This window comes from Eptatretus burgeri, chromosome 5 (genome assembly GCF_056783735.1).
Source record: "Eptatretus burgeri isolate ZD-2024b chromosome 5, Ebu_testis_v1, whole genome shotgun sequence".
Lineage (NCBI taxonomy): Eukaryota > Metazoa > Chordata > Myxini > Myxiniformes > Myxinidae > Eptatretus > Eptatretus burgeri.
In genome coordinates, this window is record NC_140965.1 from 3,421,191 (window position 1) to 3,436,262 (window position 15,072).

Here is a 15,072-nt window from a genome sequence, read left to right on the forward strand (position 1 = left end):
CGTCCCTCAGATGGACTTTCCACTAGATTTTGCCATCTGCCGGCATTCGTTGGTGGACGTTCAAGGTCCACGGTGTCCTTCGCGAAGTGTAGGCAAATTATCGCCGGCAGCTGAAATAAAATGCAAATTGCTGCCCTGGCTCACTGCCAGGAAAGCAAAGACAAACAACCCAGTGTTACTCCTGCCATGAGACTGCTTTGACAGTACCAAACTTGACTTCTGGCAGAACACCACAACGGGAGATCGAGAGCGACTGGAAATGATGAAAATAAAAAAAATTACATGAATGTCTATTTTGTGAACATAAATGATTAAACCAGTGATTCATTGTGTACATGAGCCATGCTTGTACATGCAATGGAACAATAACAGCAAGTAGGGGAATTTTGAAGTGGTAAACCTGAATACCCCCAATCGATTTGCATAATCTTTCTGTAAAATTTCAATGTCGTTCGAGTGTGATTTGGCATCTTCTGGAGGATGTTTGAAAACATTGGCCAGAGACGCCGTAGTGTACAGCATTTTCAATGATTTGTCATGGGAGTCTCCATCTTCCTCTGCGTCTGCGTGTCCGTTTGTTTGTGTCGTAGCAGCTGCAGGCACACAGCAGCAGACAGATGAACAGTTCCTTTCTCGACTCTTCTTCTACGTGGCTCTGTTCCTCATGCTCTGGCTCTTTATAGCCTGAGCACGGCCCGGCTCCTGGCGCGTCAGATGAAACCCAACGTGTTGGGGGAAGTGTTTGTGAGCACACCGGGTGTTATAAAAGTCTAGCTTGGTTAATTTTTGAATCCCATCTGTTTGCAAGATTATTTACTTTGTGCAATTGTTCTCCACACCTTAATGAATCTCTGAGGGTGGTTCAATTTCGATCTCGACTTTAGTTTATATTTACAGAGTCGTCGGTTATACTAGATACTTTAAACACCAATGGTCACTTCTCGTCTGCTCTGACTGATACAAACGATCGCTCTCAAAACGAGATCGACAACTCGCTTTACTGTCTGCGTCATTCGTTGAGGCGTCCGATATCGCAGCCCCTATTTCCTTGGTACACATCACAAAACGATTGGTCCGTAAATGTAGATCGTCAAATGCGGATGTCCTTGATGGACGATCGTCTGTATTTTTTTGATTCTTCACATTGCAATTGACCGGAGATTTCACAACTATTTGCTGTTCCACCCTTTGGTAACTCGCTAGCCGCCATGTTGATGTGTTTGAGCAGGAGACATGGGGATAAGGGTGTTGGTTATTAACGTTACAAAGATTTATTTATTTTTTAATTCGCCCTCAAATAATTCTTTATTGACGTGGATTAATGACGCAGTCCTTTATCTGAACTGTCCATGCGCAGTTTGAACCACTGTTGTATTTGTGGACACAGATGAAGCATTATATGAAATATGCCCTGACTTCATTAATGAAAGTCGATACTTGTCGTATTTTAACCTTGTTGTTTTTTCCCGCTTCATACCAGAAGTAAAACCCAACATATGACTAATAATCTTCAATATAAACTGCAATTTGGTGCGAATTTTCTGAGGATCAAAATAAGATCCTCTTTCATAATTTTATGGATGATTTGTTGGAAGAAAGAGGGGAGCTGGCAGAAAAGCTCGGAGGTATGCATACTCCCCTCTTAACTGTCGAGCCTGGACTCAAGTCCCAACCCAGCTCTAACCGTCACTGGCGTTTCGCAACTGGGGCGATACGTCTATGCGATACGTGCATAGTCCTCAGACGGACGTTAAATTGGGCGTCCCATAAAACTAGCTTTTGTTGGTGGATGTTGACAATCCTTCGTTGCCCTTCGCCACGAGTGGATGAATCATGGCTGGCATCCTAAATAAATACATATTCCCGCCCTAACCTACTGGGGGAACTGCATCAGCAGCAGAGACAGACTGACTCCCATCAATGATGCAAATCCACAGCCACGTGCTGTATATGAAACGATGAGAAGAAAGGAGTTTGAGGATGAGGTAAATGTTTCGATCACAATTCTGCCTGAGTATGTTGCATCTCGTATTCATCTGAACCTCATCATAGGTTTGCATCTTATCTGCGATAAGCAAGTGGTCTAGTGAGCCCGAGGAGTCCTTGATTCTGCTCTTGTGTTCTCCCACGGGAAAGGGACATGTAACAAGCACGTCTTGCAGTCTGTCGTGACGATCGCGTTCGGTTTTAACTGCATCGATCGGCACCGTTGAAACCGATTTTGATTGCTTTTCAATTCCTTTGGGATTACTCCGATCGTCGATGATGAACATGATTTTTCATGTCTATGGCTTGTTTCCCTGATTCCTCTTGTGTGAATGAAAGCTTTGCATTGAGACTTTTGTTTATGTATGTGAGATGTGAATAAAGTTTTGCCTTCATTGTGATGGAATATCCTCGTAGCTTGTGCTTATTTTGAACACATGGGGATGATTGGAGGTTTATACTAACCCTGCGTCATTATCGTGGAAACGCACATACACATGCACACGAAAACATCAGACATGACACTGGTTTATATTGAGGCAAATTAATTTATTTATTATTGTTTAAATACTTATTCTTACTCATAATCTACCTTGCTGCATACCTTGTTTTGGAACCTGGTAATGAAGCAGGTATATTTGGCTGTTCCACAGATCTGAAAGTCTAGGTTACTTAGATCACTTCACCCTCTGTCTCTTCCTGTCTTTATATCCGTCTTTCTCAGCAGGGCATGGGAATTGGCGTGCAAACGTGATATCCTTCCTCTTCCTCGCACTATTCCTCTTCTTCTGGCTTCTCAGCATCTGAAGAGTGTTCTCGGGCCATTCCACTACTGCTGCCCCCCCCCACCGCCCCCCTTGACTGCAATCCAACGAAGTGGTTGTGCCCTTGTGTTTAACATTATTATGTTGATAAAAAGAGGCTGTTCACAAGTGTCATTTTCCTAGATTTTTGTATTTAAAATAATTTACTTTCTTGCAAGCTTGCAGCAGCAACAAAATAGAACTTAGAGAGAAAGAGACAGAGACAGAGATATATATATATATATATATATATATATATATATATATATATATATATATATATATATATATATATATATATATATATATATATATACACACAGGAGTTGAAGACTATGGAAAAAAAAAAAGAAGAAAACCAGTGAGGAAGGGGGGAGGCAATGAGATATAAATTAGAGAAAGACATTGGGGTGTCGAATAAAATATTTCTTTCACAAACATTACACAGAAAACAATTTTGATGAAATACCCAACTTTCTTCTCCAGATGTTAATGTGCGATTTCACCGTGCATGTCACTTTTAATATCCCTGTAAGGCTCATTTGATGTTGAATATGATTTTTATGTAATACTCTTCTGGAACACCCTGTTACTGTTCATGTTATCCCAGCTGTTCTCCTTTGGAACTCGAATGGCATATCACTCAGAGTTCACTTCCCTTCGTGATTTATTGAGCTCGGTATGTAAACTTGAAAGGTCACAGTGAAAAGATAGAAACCTGCATAAATTGGTTTGCATGGATAACTCCAATAAACAGTTTCTGACAGGTCGACTGAATGATGTAAGAGTTCTGGGGCCAGTGGTCATCGGGGTCACAAGTGAACTTGGACTTTACGGTGAGGTATTCCGTTGGCTTGGCAAACAAGGCACGGTCTCTTTCGGTCGAAAGCATTCACCGATGAGAGTGGCGTCGTCGGAGGTTGAGGACTGTGGTGGTTAGTGTGTTCACGGATTGTCGGATGGCGCTGAGCATGACCCAGAAACCACAGTCCTGTGAAAGATGGACAAACAAAGGTAGGTGTATAACTCCATTATGCATGTGTATTATTAAGCTGTCCTTGTGTGTTTCCAAAGAGGATTTTGAGCCATTTTGCATGATATATATATATATATATATATATATATATATATATATATATATATATATATATATATATCCAGAGGGACAATGCCCCTGGGCTCACCTGGGAGAACCACAAAATATGTAAATTAGCTGATTGTTTGAACAAATTTGTGAAAGCACCACATAAACATGATTCCTACCAAGTTACATCTAAATCGGGTGAATACTGTTTGAGAAGGAGTCAAAGTAGCGATGATGGAATCGTAATGACCTTTGGCCTTTAAATTGGCCGACTTCCTGTGCAATTTTTCATGGGATTTGGAAGGCATCAGGAGGCCTTGGTTCTCAGAAGTATCCCAAAGTTTGGTCAGGATGCCTTAGTTCTCAGAAGTTCTATAAAGTTTGATGAAAATGTGACTTCGTTTTAGCATCACGGGTGATGAAGGTTGTGGTCACGTTTGATTTAAATCGTGTGTGTAGTTTCGGAGAAGTTCTGAGTGTTTATGTATAATCTGACACCGCACGATGCCAATACGTCACCTGAACAATTTTTGTTCCAGGTGAGCTAACGAGTGGAATTTTTGCCCCTTATTCCCACATGTACCTAACCTGTAGGTGATCCCTTTATGGGGGGGTTCCTGGGTGGGGCTGTGCTTTGCCTCAGGCTCATGACAGCAAAAAGTGAACAAACTGAGATGAAGACAAACACGTTTGTTTCATTTAAAATTGTCATTAGTAGTGATCTCAGGCTCGCGGAGGAGCTCGTGCCACGCTCGCGCACACACACACACACACACACACACACACACACACACACACACACACACACACACACACACACACACACACACACACACTGGTGCAGAAGGATGCCATTCGACCTATCTTGCTTGCACTGCCGCAGCCCCAGAAACCATCACCCATCCGAAAATAAGAACTTTAGGATGAATCATTGGTAGCCTCTGAATTAGTCGACACAGCATGATTTGTAGGATTTAAAACTTGAATCCCAGCACCAGAGCATGCAAATACGGTTAAAAACATAGTGAGGTCAAATGTGGTTACAAAACCACTCTCAGGACACGGTCGGTGTTTTTACTCACGGTGTCCATCGGTAGATTCTTCAGTCTTTTGATATATGCGTTGAGGTTCTTTCTTCCCTCCGTCTTTTTCATACGATTTTTCAATTGTTCCTGCTGAGTACAGACAGACTGATCAGAAAAAGTTTGACCAACATCGGTGAGAGATTTTTCAACTCCCGTAACATATCCGCTTACGTTAAGCAGGTGACCACGCAGTTCCATCAGTTGCTCGGGGAGCTTTGTTATTTGGTGTTTGTACTTGGCAAATTGTAATGGTAGATGTTCTTGCTTGTCAATATCCAGTATATGATTGGCCATCACATCAAAAATGGAAGCAAAAGCAGGTAACTGCAGGAGACAAGAAGACAGCATTGGTGCTTGTTTGCTCACAGCAAGTACAAGGCAGATAAATACAGTCAGGGTGATGAATGTGCAAATTGCAGAACTTCCCAATAATAAGGTAACTGCTTTAGTGGGGAAACTTAGCATAACAATTGTGCATTTTGTGAGGAAAGCACCAAATTTGGCACACGAGTAGCCTATCTTATTATGAACAGATTTGGATATTGGGCCATCTCAAATTTTTGAAGGCAGTGGAAAATGGCTGCCACAGCCATCAGCAGCTGAATTTGAGATGGCCCAATATCTAAATCTGTTCATAATAAGATAGGCTACTCGTGTGCCAAATTTGGTGCTTTCCTCACAAAATGCACAATTGTTATGCTATATTTAGCTAAGTTGCCCCACTACTTGGGCCATTCCACTCTCCAACTCATTTAATGGTTCATGAGCTAGTCGCCGAGTGGTCTACGTGTGGGTGAAGTAGTTAGTATTGTTGCGTACCTCAAGATTATGAGCGAGTTTCCGGGGAAATCTGATTCTTTGTTCGGTTCCGCATCTTGCAGGGCTCTGTAGGTCGGGAATAGAGACGAAGACATCGGCGCACATCAGTATACTTCATTGTGAATTACCAGGACAGTCGGAGACAATTTACTAACACTTACTGTACAGATAATATGGGATTTGAACCGAGGTTCCGACGGGATGGTGAGCTTGATTCCAATTTTGTTAATCAAAGTGAACAAACTCCATTCACAACGTCTCAAATGAACGCGAGTCATGCACAAAGTCGAACGATATGGGGAAGTTTTGTTTTTATTTCTATTTTCAACCCAAACACCAAGTGTGTACCTTGTATGCAAATCTGAGGGTAATGAAGGGGCGGCCACGACGAGAGAATACAGAAAAGAAAAAAGAAGAATGCATCCACAGACACGATCAATGTTTCAATGGATATCCTTAAGACACCGGATGAGTACATTTGTGCCGTCCATCAATTTAAAGGGTAGCATACTCTGAGATGCACCACCCCTTGCCGGCTATCTACCAGCACGGTAGTGTTTAGTTTTTGTTTTTACTCCTCAAACAGCTCAGAGGGGAACACTATACCAACTGAATTATTGACGCGGTAACGATATGCAGGTCAGTGATCATAAGAAAGACGACATAGAAAAAGACACATTGTGGGGATTGAGAGCGTGGACATCTGACCAGGATGGAGGTAGAACTGGAGGAAGGTTATCTGGAAATGAAAAAACCATGGAACTGGACAAATAAAATGAACCATGAAGACTCCCATGAGGGCTGGTGGAGGTGCTTGAAATTGACATCTCAAAACCAGGTTGTAAGACGAACTTTTGAACATTTTTCTCCATAGTAGACTTAGATCGACCAGAAATTGATCATTGCAGATGGCATGACCCGGCTCGTGGAAAATTGCATTGACAAACACCACCAAAGGAAATAATTAATGATAGACCAGGAATGGCTGATTGTGTTGCTCTGTCCTTGGAGAGGGGTCCAATAATTATGCATGATCTTTTGGAACTAAAGGAGGGGTGAAGGAGGAAGGAGGGGTGTAGGGGGAGGGGAGGGGTGGATAATGAGGGGTGGAGGGGGAGGGGAGGAGTGGATAATGAAGGGGGGAGGGGTGGGATAGAGTTGAACGTCTATCCGAGAGATGATGAATCACCCTGCCTGTGAAACACTGGGATGACAGTTTACAGCTGGGTTGGGATTTGAACCCAAGCTCGACAGCTTCGAGCGAGCGTGTCCCTCTCGGCTATCCTGCTGTGATGTGGGGATTCATTGCTTTGTATTTTGTTGCCACAGAACAACGTTTTTCAATTCTCTTGACCTCGTTGTAATTTAATTTATTTTGCCTTTTTCACTTGGGAGATTTCTCCACGGAGAACCGCGTGGTGGTATTGACATGGAAGCTTGTAGGGTGCTCGTCACGTGGGTTAAGCACTCCGATGACACGGTTAATAAGGAACGGCTGGCTTGGCAAGCCATAGCAAGCCGATTGGTGATGGAACACAAAAAAAAAACTAAACATCGAATATTTCGATGATATACTTTAATTAGTCCGTGAGAGTAGATCGTGGAAAATGGTATCATGTAATGCACGAAATCGCTCCAAGCTCTGAATTTGAAAACTATAGTACGAACAAAAGTGATGTACACAGCGATTCGTAGTTATGACGAACAGACAATCGATAATATGAGTGAGGAAAGTGAAGAAAAAAAAAAACTTGATCGTTAAGAAATCGTTGCGGCCTATTCCAAGTCAAGGCATGGTTGGGTCGGCCACAAAACATGGCGGATAAAGATCCCTGGAGGGAGAGCAGGTGAACCAAGGATGAGCCTTGGTAAAGGATATAATTAAATAGGGCCGTTAATTATCTTAAAATGGGGGTGTTTTAATTAACCCAAACCGCCAATTATCACTCGTACACTTCCTTGGAGTTCCCTTAATATGCATGCAAAGTTTCAGGCTGATAGGTTTCATGGTTTTGGAGTTATGGAGGACGCGCACACACACACACACACACACACACACACACACACACACACACACACACACACACACACACACACACACACACACACACACACACACACACACACACACACACACACACACACACACACACACACACACTCTTCGTTAATAAGTCGAACAGACTATATAACAATGTCGGCATCTACAACACGCTTCACTCGTCAATATATGAACGCTTCACCATATGATATAATATAATATATGAACGCACAATCAATGTGTGGACGTCCCTCGGATGGACGTTAAACTGGACTGGCACAATCAATGTATGGATGGATGTCCCTCGGATGGACGTTAAACTGGACCGGCACAATCAATGTGTGGATGGATGTCCCTCGGATGGACGTTAAACTGGACCCGTACAATCAATGTGTGGATGTCCATCGGATGGACGTTAAACTGGATCTGCTCAATGTGTGGACATCCTGGTCCCTTGGATGGACGTTAAACTGGACCCGCACAATCAATCTGTGGCCGTCGCTTGGATGGATGTTAAACGAGACCCGCACAATCAATTTGTGGCCGTCCCTTGGATGGATGTTAAACTGGACCTGCACAATCAATGTGTAGCCGTCCTGGTCCCTCGGATGGACGTTAAACTGGACCTGCACAATCAATGTGTGGCCATCCTTTGGATGGATGTAACTGGATCCTCACAATTAATGTGTGGCCGTCCTGGTCCCTTGGATGGACGTTAAACTGGACCCGCACAATCAATGTGTGGCCGTCCTGGTCCCTTGGATGGACGTTAAACTGGACCTGCACAATCAATGTTTGGCCGTCCTTTGGATGGATGGATGTTAAACTGGACCTGCACAATCAATGTGTGGCCGTCCCTCGGATGGATGTTAAACTGGACCTGCACAATCAATGTGTAGCTGTCCTGGTCCCTCGGATTGATGTTAAACTGGACCTGCACAATCAATGTGTGGCCGTCCCTCGGATGGATGTTAAACTGGACCTGCACAATCAATGTGTAGCCGTCCTGGTCCCTCGGATGGACGTTAAACTGGACCTGCACAATCAATGTGTGGCCATCCTTTGGATGGATGTAACTGGATCCTCACAATTAATGTGTGGCCGTCCTGGTCCCTTGGATGGACGTTAAACTGGACCCGCACAATCAATGTGTGGCCGTCCTGGTCCCTTGGATGGACGTTAAACTGGACCTGCACAATCAATGTTTGGCCGTCCTTTGGATGGATGGATGTTAAACTGGACCTGCACAATCAATGTGTGGCCGTCCCTCGGATGGATGTTAAACTGGACCTGCACAATCAATGTGTAGCTGTCCTGGTCCCTCGGATTGATGTTAAACTGGACCTGCACAATCAATGTGTGGCCGTCCCTCGGATGGACGTTAAACTGGATCCTCACAATCAATGTGTGGCCGTCCTTTGGATGGACGTTAGACTGGCTCCTCACAATTAATGTGTGGCCGTCCTTTGGATGGACGTTAAACTGGATCCTCACAATCAATGTGTGGCCATCCTGGTCCCTCGGATGTACGTTAATCGGACGTCCCATGTCCCAGCATTAGTGGGTGTATGTTAAAGATCTCATGGGGTCCTTCGCGAAGAATACGCGAGTTATCATCGACACCATGAACAGATTGCAAATTCCTGCTCTAACGTTCAGGGGGGCACTGCATCATCGGCACAGCTGCACCCCAGCAAATGATGTAACCAGTGGCCACGAAACGTCCAGGGAGGTACCGAGGAAACCCCGTGGCGTCAAGCGTTCATTCATTGGACAGCAGGTCAGGCGCCGTGGCTCTGAGCCTGAGGGTCGCCGGAGTGTTACCTTAAGGCTCGTGACCGTGTTGATCACTTGCTCGAAGATCTGGCGCGTGGCCCACGTGATGCTCGCGCTGGCGCCATCATGACGTACCACCAGAGCCAGGATCAATGTGACGACAGAAAAACGCATCCCGCGTCTGGGTCTTCGCGCCGACAAATCGACCCTAAAACTGACACGAAGATGATATCGTTTGATTCCTTGTAGTTTACTTTTAAATACAATTATGGCGGGACCCTCGTTTCCGGGTCTAAATTTCCAACGGGGGTGGTCGACCTGGGAAAACGAAACGCCGCATCGAAGCGCGGGAATTTCTCATTTGCAAATGTTTCATCGATTTACAATGGCGAGTCGCAAACAACCTGTCGGCACGGTCTTTCCCTCGAGAAGTGAAACCCCACGTCGCCTGATTTATTGTAAGGCCTCGTGTTGAATTCGCGCCCTTTTCAGCCCGAACCCTTTTCCCATCGACCTCACGCGCGCTTTCCAGAAATGGGTTGGACGCGTGTTATGAAAGCAACAGCTCACCTGTCCCTTTAACAAGGTGTAGCACCGGGAAAACTCGGACTACATGCAATCCAGAGGTTTCTGCATTATGGCCTGTTCAACATATTCTCGGAACGACACACGTGATGTACATGATGGATACAGTGACCTCATTGAAACTTGCGGGAGTACAATCTTCTTCTTCTTCTTCATAAAATTCTTCTTCTTCTTTTGGTCGGGGAAAGTTTTTCCCAAGTCTTTCACGAACCGGTTGGCCATGCCTGACGTTCGACTGAAGTTTTGGTAAGAATTTTGTAACTTGTTCATGGTGCCGGCGATAGCTCGCTTCCTCTTGGTGAGGGACACGAACAGTGTTTAACGTGCACGAACTGATGCTACCAGACGAGACGCCCAGTTTCACGTCCATCCGAGGGGCGGCACACGCGTTGATGAATCACCTGACCTTACCTGTGACACCAGGACGGCAATTTATAGCCGGGTTGGGATTCGAACCCAGGCTAGACAGCTTCGAGTCGATTGTGCGTACCTACCTGTAGGCCATCCTGCCAGCCTGAGCGATATAATTCTGAATAGTATTTTAAAAATAAAACGTTCACATTTATTGCACTGTTGTGAACGGTCGACGTGGACCTGTGACGTCATATGGTTTCCCGGGAAACTCGAGCGGAGCAGTTTTTGGTACCGTGCTCCGTCCGTGATGCTGAAACGTGTTTGGATGGGAGTACACGACCTTTGGTAAGCATTGTAACAGCTAAGTTGACACGCGAGGAACAACTCGGGCAGATAGGGAACGTTGTGACGCGCCAAGCGCTCCAGGGCAACGTCACAGGTGCACTGCTTACCTGCGTGGCGTGCGCGGGAGGGCCTTGAGGTTTGCGCGGGTTTTACCGGGTGTTATTTAGAAGAAGTCGGGAGTGTAAATTCTCTGTACGAGAAAGGTGCGTGCAGGGGACTGGGGATAAAGGTTCCTCGGAACATTTTCCTACCTTGTACGTTATAAATAAATCATGACGTGAACACACCTGGTTATTATTAAACGCCCAATCGTTATGTCACTACTTACGGCCGTTTACGATGGTGTGAGCCTTATTACAGACGCTTGTTATACAACAGGTGCCATTACAGGTGTTTTTTACATCTGCTTTTTACTTCTTTTGTTGTGTAATGATGTCGAGGCTTATGGAGGAGATAAAACAGAGTAGCAGAACAATAGAGGGGGAGGTTAACGACAACGACAACACACGCAGGGTGAAGAAGATTGAAACAGCTGCAAACTCTCAGGAAAGAAAGACTGGAAATTTGGAAGGAGAAGAGTTTGTGGAGGGTTAACGAGGGGACACAAAACCATGAATTTGGATGGGGGAATGATCTGAGATGGTGGTGAACAGCTGTGTTGAAGACTTGGATGGAAGAGTGAGATTGAAGAGGATGTGGAAGTTGGTTCCACAGGTGGGGACAAAAGAGGAACAAGAACGTCACTCGGTAGAGAGCATACCTCTGCAAGGCTGAACATTTTACGTTCTGTATTCCACTGAAACGTCGGATCTGAATCCGGACCTGAAGCAAAATTGAATCGGCTTGTTCTTGTCACCTACCCAACTCATCCAGCAAGTTTCGTCCAAATCCGTCCATAACTTTTTGAAATATCCTACTCACAGACAAACAAACTGACAAACAAGCCGGTCGGCGGCGATGGGTCACCGAGCATGGAAACTATAAGATATAGCGCAAAATAGATGTCATATAGCGGATAGGGAATATAGGGAATACGCAGCCGCTTAAGATTATGCATATCAAATCTCATCCAGTTCCATCTACTGATAACTACTCGGTATCCATTTGAATGAAAAGTACTGAAAATGCGGTTTGAAATCGGAAATCCTCAAAGTTCGAGGGGGTGCTGTGGGTGAACAAAGATGTAAATCGAAAATCCGGCTCGATCGTTTGTGCACAATGTATTCCAGACGATTAATGTGAATTTTCATGACCATCCGCCCATAACCCTAGGAGGAGTTGCATTTGGCGCAAAGGCACCTCCAGCTCTCATATTATCGGTTTTTGCACTAATTGACCTTTGACCCCTGACCAAAGCGAAATCGGTCAATATGTCCTGAAGCAAAGTTGTAGTACTCGTTGAGTACCATGAACCTGCAAAGTTTCATTCGTATTGATGCACTCACCTGGTCGCTAGGGGGCCTTCAATTTTCGTGCATACCCTAATTGTAGGGGGCGCTGCGGGTAAAGTATTGTTACGGATTCGCGCCCGCCGGCGTGCTGACGGCCACGTAACTCGAATCGCGGCACGTCGCCCACCGGACGGACAATCCAGTCGTGACCCTCTCGGACTAACGCCGGGAACCAGTCACGGGTGGACCTTTCGGTCTCACTGCGATCGAGCCAATCGGCCCCCGCGTAGGATAGGGTTGCTCGCCAAATTCGACCTACCTAAGTACCCACACGGAGGGTAGACCGGGCGATCGCACCTCGCCGCAGGTCGACTTCGGACACGGGCCACTTAAGCGACCCGTTCCGTACTATCGGGATAACCGAGCGGTGTTATCGTCGGCCTCGACGGTTCGATTAATTATCGGGCGTATTCAGCCCACTACCAACCCTTTACGTGAAGCAAGATGAGGATTCAATGAGAGAAATGACAAAGCGAAGCGGGAAACAGTTCAACATAAAGCACATTTATTCGCGATGAACGGAAAGCACACATATACAATTCCACCAAAAGCACATAGAAAAGGAGAAGACAAAAAGCAAATGCGACAATGCAGATCTAATACCGATTACGCGAGCACACGGCAACACTTATACAATTTTACTTCACAGACGGCGCCGACAACACACATTCCCAAAGCAAAAGAAAAGAGAACCACCCTCCAGGATGAGGGGGTAGGCGGGCCTGGGGCCGAGACCGTGTCGGGCCTACCCGTCTGGTGATGAGACGCGGAGCGGCGGTGGTGCCTCAACTCTGCGGGCCTCTCGGACAGTGTCTGGTAGGGGGTGGGAAGGGGGCCCCCTTGGTCGCACTATCTCAGCGCGGGGGGAAACAGGAGGGGGTTGCTGATGCTCGGGGAAAGGAGGATTTTTACTCTGTCTCGGGTCCCGCGACGAGCGTCTCCACCTCGACCAGGTCACGCCGTCGGCCTCCCTGGTGTGCAGCTCCCGGCTCCGACGCGAGCACCCCCTCGTCTGCCTTCGCCGCCGCCGCCTCTCCCCAGCTCCGTCCTCTTCGCTCCGACTCCAACTCCGAACTCTTCCTCCTGCGAACTTCCCAACTGCACTCAACTCCAACGCACACGACGACGACCTTTTCTGATGAACGCAGCCGCTTATATAAGCCCCGTGGCTTCGCCTTTGACCCCCTGCCTTCGACCTTTCACCTCGCTCCCCATTGGCCCGAGAAAAAGTGGACGTGAATGCATTTTGATCCATGAATTTGCATATAGCGACCGCCCTCCAACGCCCTGGAGGCGGGGCCAAATCGCCCCTTGCTCACCGATTGGACGGAACAAAAGTGGGCGTGAGTCGTTTTTGATCCGTTTTTGGAGCGGAAAGTCCGTGGTTTTGTACACGCTGTTCGGCGCGCGCCCTGCACGAGTCCAATACCGGTACCCACAAGCGGCGCAAGAACGGTGGCGATGCGACGGTTGCGAGGTGTGACGGTAAAGGTCGTGGCTGTTGTGGTGAAGCGGCGTTGTGGTGGGTGGTTGATGTTGTGACGACTGTTGAGACGTGGTTGGTGGTGGTAATAATGGCGGTTGGTCCAAAATAAAGATAGTAAAAGAAAAACGGCTATCCTGAAGAGTCGCAGCACGCATAAATGACATGTATTCCCACTAGACCACGGGTTTTTTTTTTTTTTTTTTTTTTTTTGTATACCTTGGTCGAGGCTCGTATGAGAGCTAACACACAACTCACAGCAAGGAGGCATGAGACAAGAGGGGCGGGAGTGGAAGGGACAAAACATTGGGGAACAGACACAGGTGAACTGTGGAAGGGAGAGGGATGGGGATGGGACGGGGAACATGGCGAGGAGAAGATGGACATTAAAGGGACTTTCAGGAAGGAAAGCAGGAGAATTGAAGGAAGTGGGCTTGGGTGGATTATCGGGGGTAGAAAAGATCGAGGATTTGGATGGGGGAAGATAAGAGGTGGTGGTGAACAGCTGTTTTGAAAGCCTGGAGGGAAGAATGGGAAAGAATAGAGTGAGGAAGTTTATTCCAAAGGCGGGAAAAAAGAGGAATGAAAGAGTGAAGATGAGCAGTGATTCGTGATTTTGGTAGTTTTACCAGAAGGGGGTTGTTGGCGGACCTTGAGCGCCCTGTGGAAATGTGGTTGGGACAAATCACAGAGAGAGCAGGGGGGGCAAGGCTGGAGAGGAGTCGGTAGAAGACAGAAAGACCACCGACCAACCTGCGGTGATTGAGTGAGAGGCCCAAAGACCTTAAAAGCCCTGGTTTCGACAGCGTGAAGTCGAGAAAGGTGGGAGGCAGGAGCACCAGCCCAGAGGGGAGAGCAGTACTCCATCAGGCTACGGACAAAAGCTTTGTAAGTGGTCAGGAGCTCAAGAGGGCCGAGGAAGGACTTTGCACGACGGAGGATTCCCAGTCGGCGACTGGCTTTTGAGGCAAGGTTGGAAATGTGACTTTCCCAGGAAAGGTCATGGCAGATAGTGAGACCCAGAAGCTTGAAAGAAAAGACTTCTTCCAGAGGATTGTTGAGAAAGTGGATGGGGGGGTTTTGTAAACGGTCCTTTCGAAGAGACATAGTGAGAGTGTGAGATTTGTCTGGATTGAAAGACATGTTCCACGTGTTGGACCAGTTTGTGATTTTATCCAGATCTGCAGTGAGCGAAGAAGCTGCTGCTTGCCGGTCTGAGGGATGACAGATGGTACGGCAGAGGGTGGAGTCATCGGCAAA

At 46.4% G+C, this 15,072-nt stretch overlaps 1 protein-coding gene across 3 annotated transcripts; it reads right to left on the reverse strand.

The window, feature by feature from the left end:
- Window positions 1-3,081: 3,081 nt before the first annotated feature.
- Window positions 3,082-10,318, reverse strand: LOC147025716 (uncharacterized). 3 transcript variants are annotated; one of them, XM_085880408.1, is made up of 6 exons: window positions 10,165-10,318; window positions 9,643-9,808; window positions 5,778-5,843; window positions 5,130-5,282; window positions 4,956-5,045; window positions 3,082-3,780 (listed from the first exon to the last, which is right to left on the reverse strand). In XM_085880408.1, exons 2-6 carry the CDS (start codon window positions 9,766-9,768, stop codon window positions 3,682-3,684), a joined length of 534 nt encoding a protein of 177 aa, XP_085736534.1. In that variant the 5' UTR covers window positions 9,769-9,808; window positions 10,165-10,318; the 3' UTR covers window positions 3,082-3,681. The 3 variants fall into 3 exon arrangements, with proteins under 3 accessions (XP_085736534.1, XP_085736532.1, XP_085736533.1); XM_085880406.1 differs by having other exon boundaries at window positions 4,956-5,048; window positions 10,165-10,317; XM_085880407.1 differs by lacking the exon at window positions 10,165-10,318 and having other exon boundaries at window positions 4,956-5,048; window positions 9,643-10,065.
- Window positions 10,319-15,072: the final 4,754 nt, after the last annotated feature.

Coding starts and splice junctions, on each gene's coding strand:
- LOC147025716 (XM_085880406.1), bottom strand. CDS start 9,768: ATGCGTTTTTCTGTCGTCACATTGATCCTGGCTCTGGTGGTACGTCAT. Junction 5,283..5,777: donor AACTCGCTCATAATCTTGAG/GTACGCAACAAT, acceptor TGTCTCCTGCAG/TTACCTGCTTTTGCTTCCAT. Junction 5,049..5,129: donor TGCGTGGTCACCTGCTTAAC/GTAAGCGGATAT, acceptor GTCTGTACTCAG/CAGGAACAATTGAAAAATCG.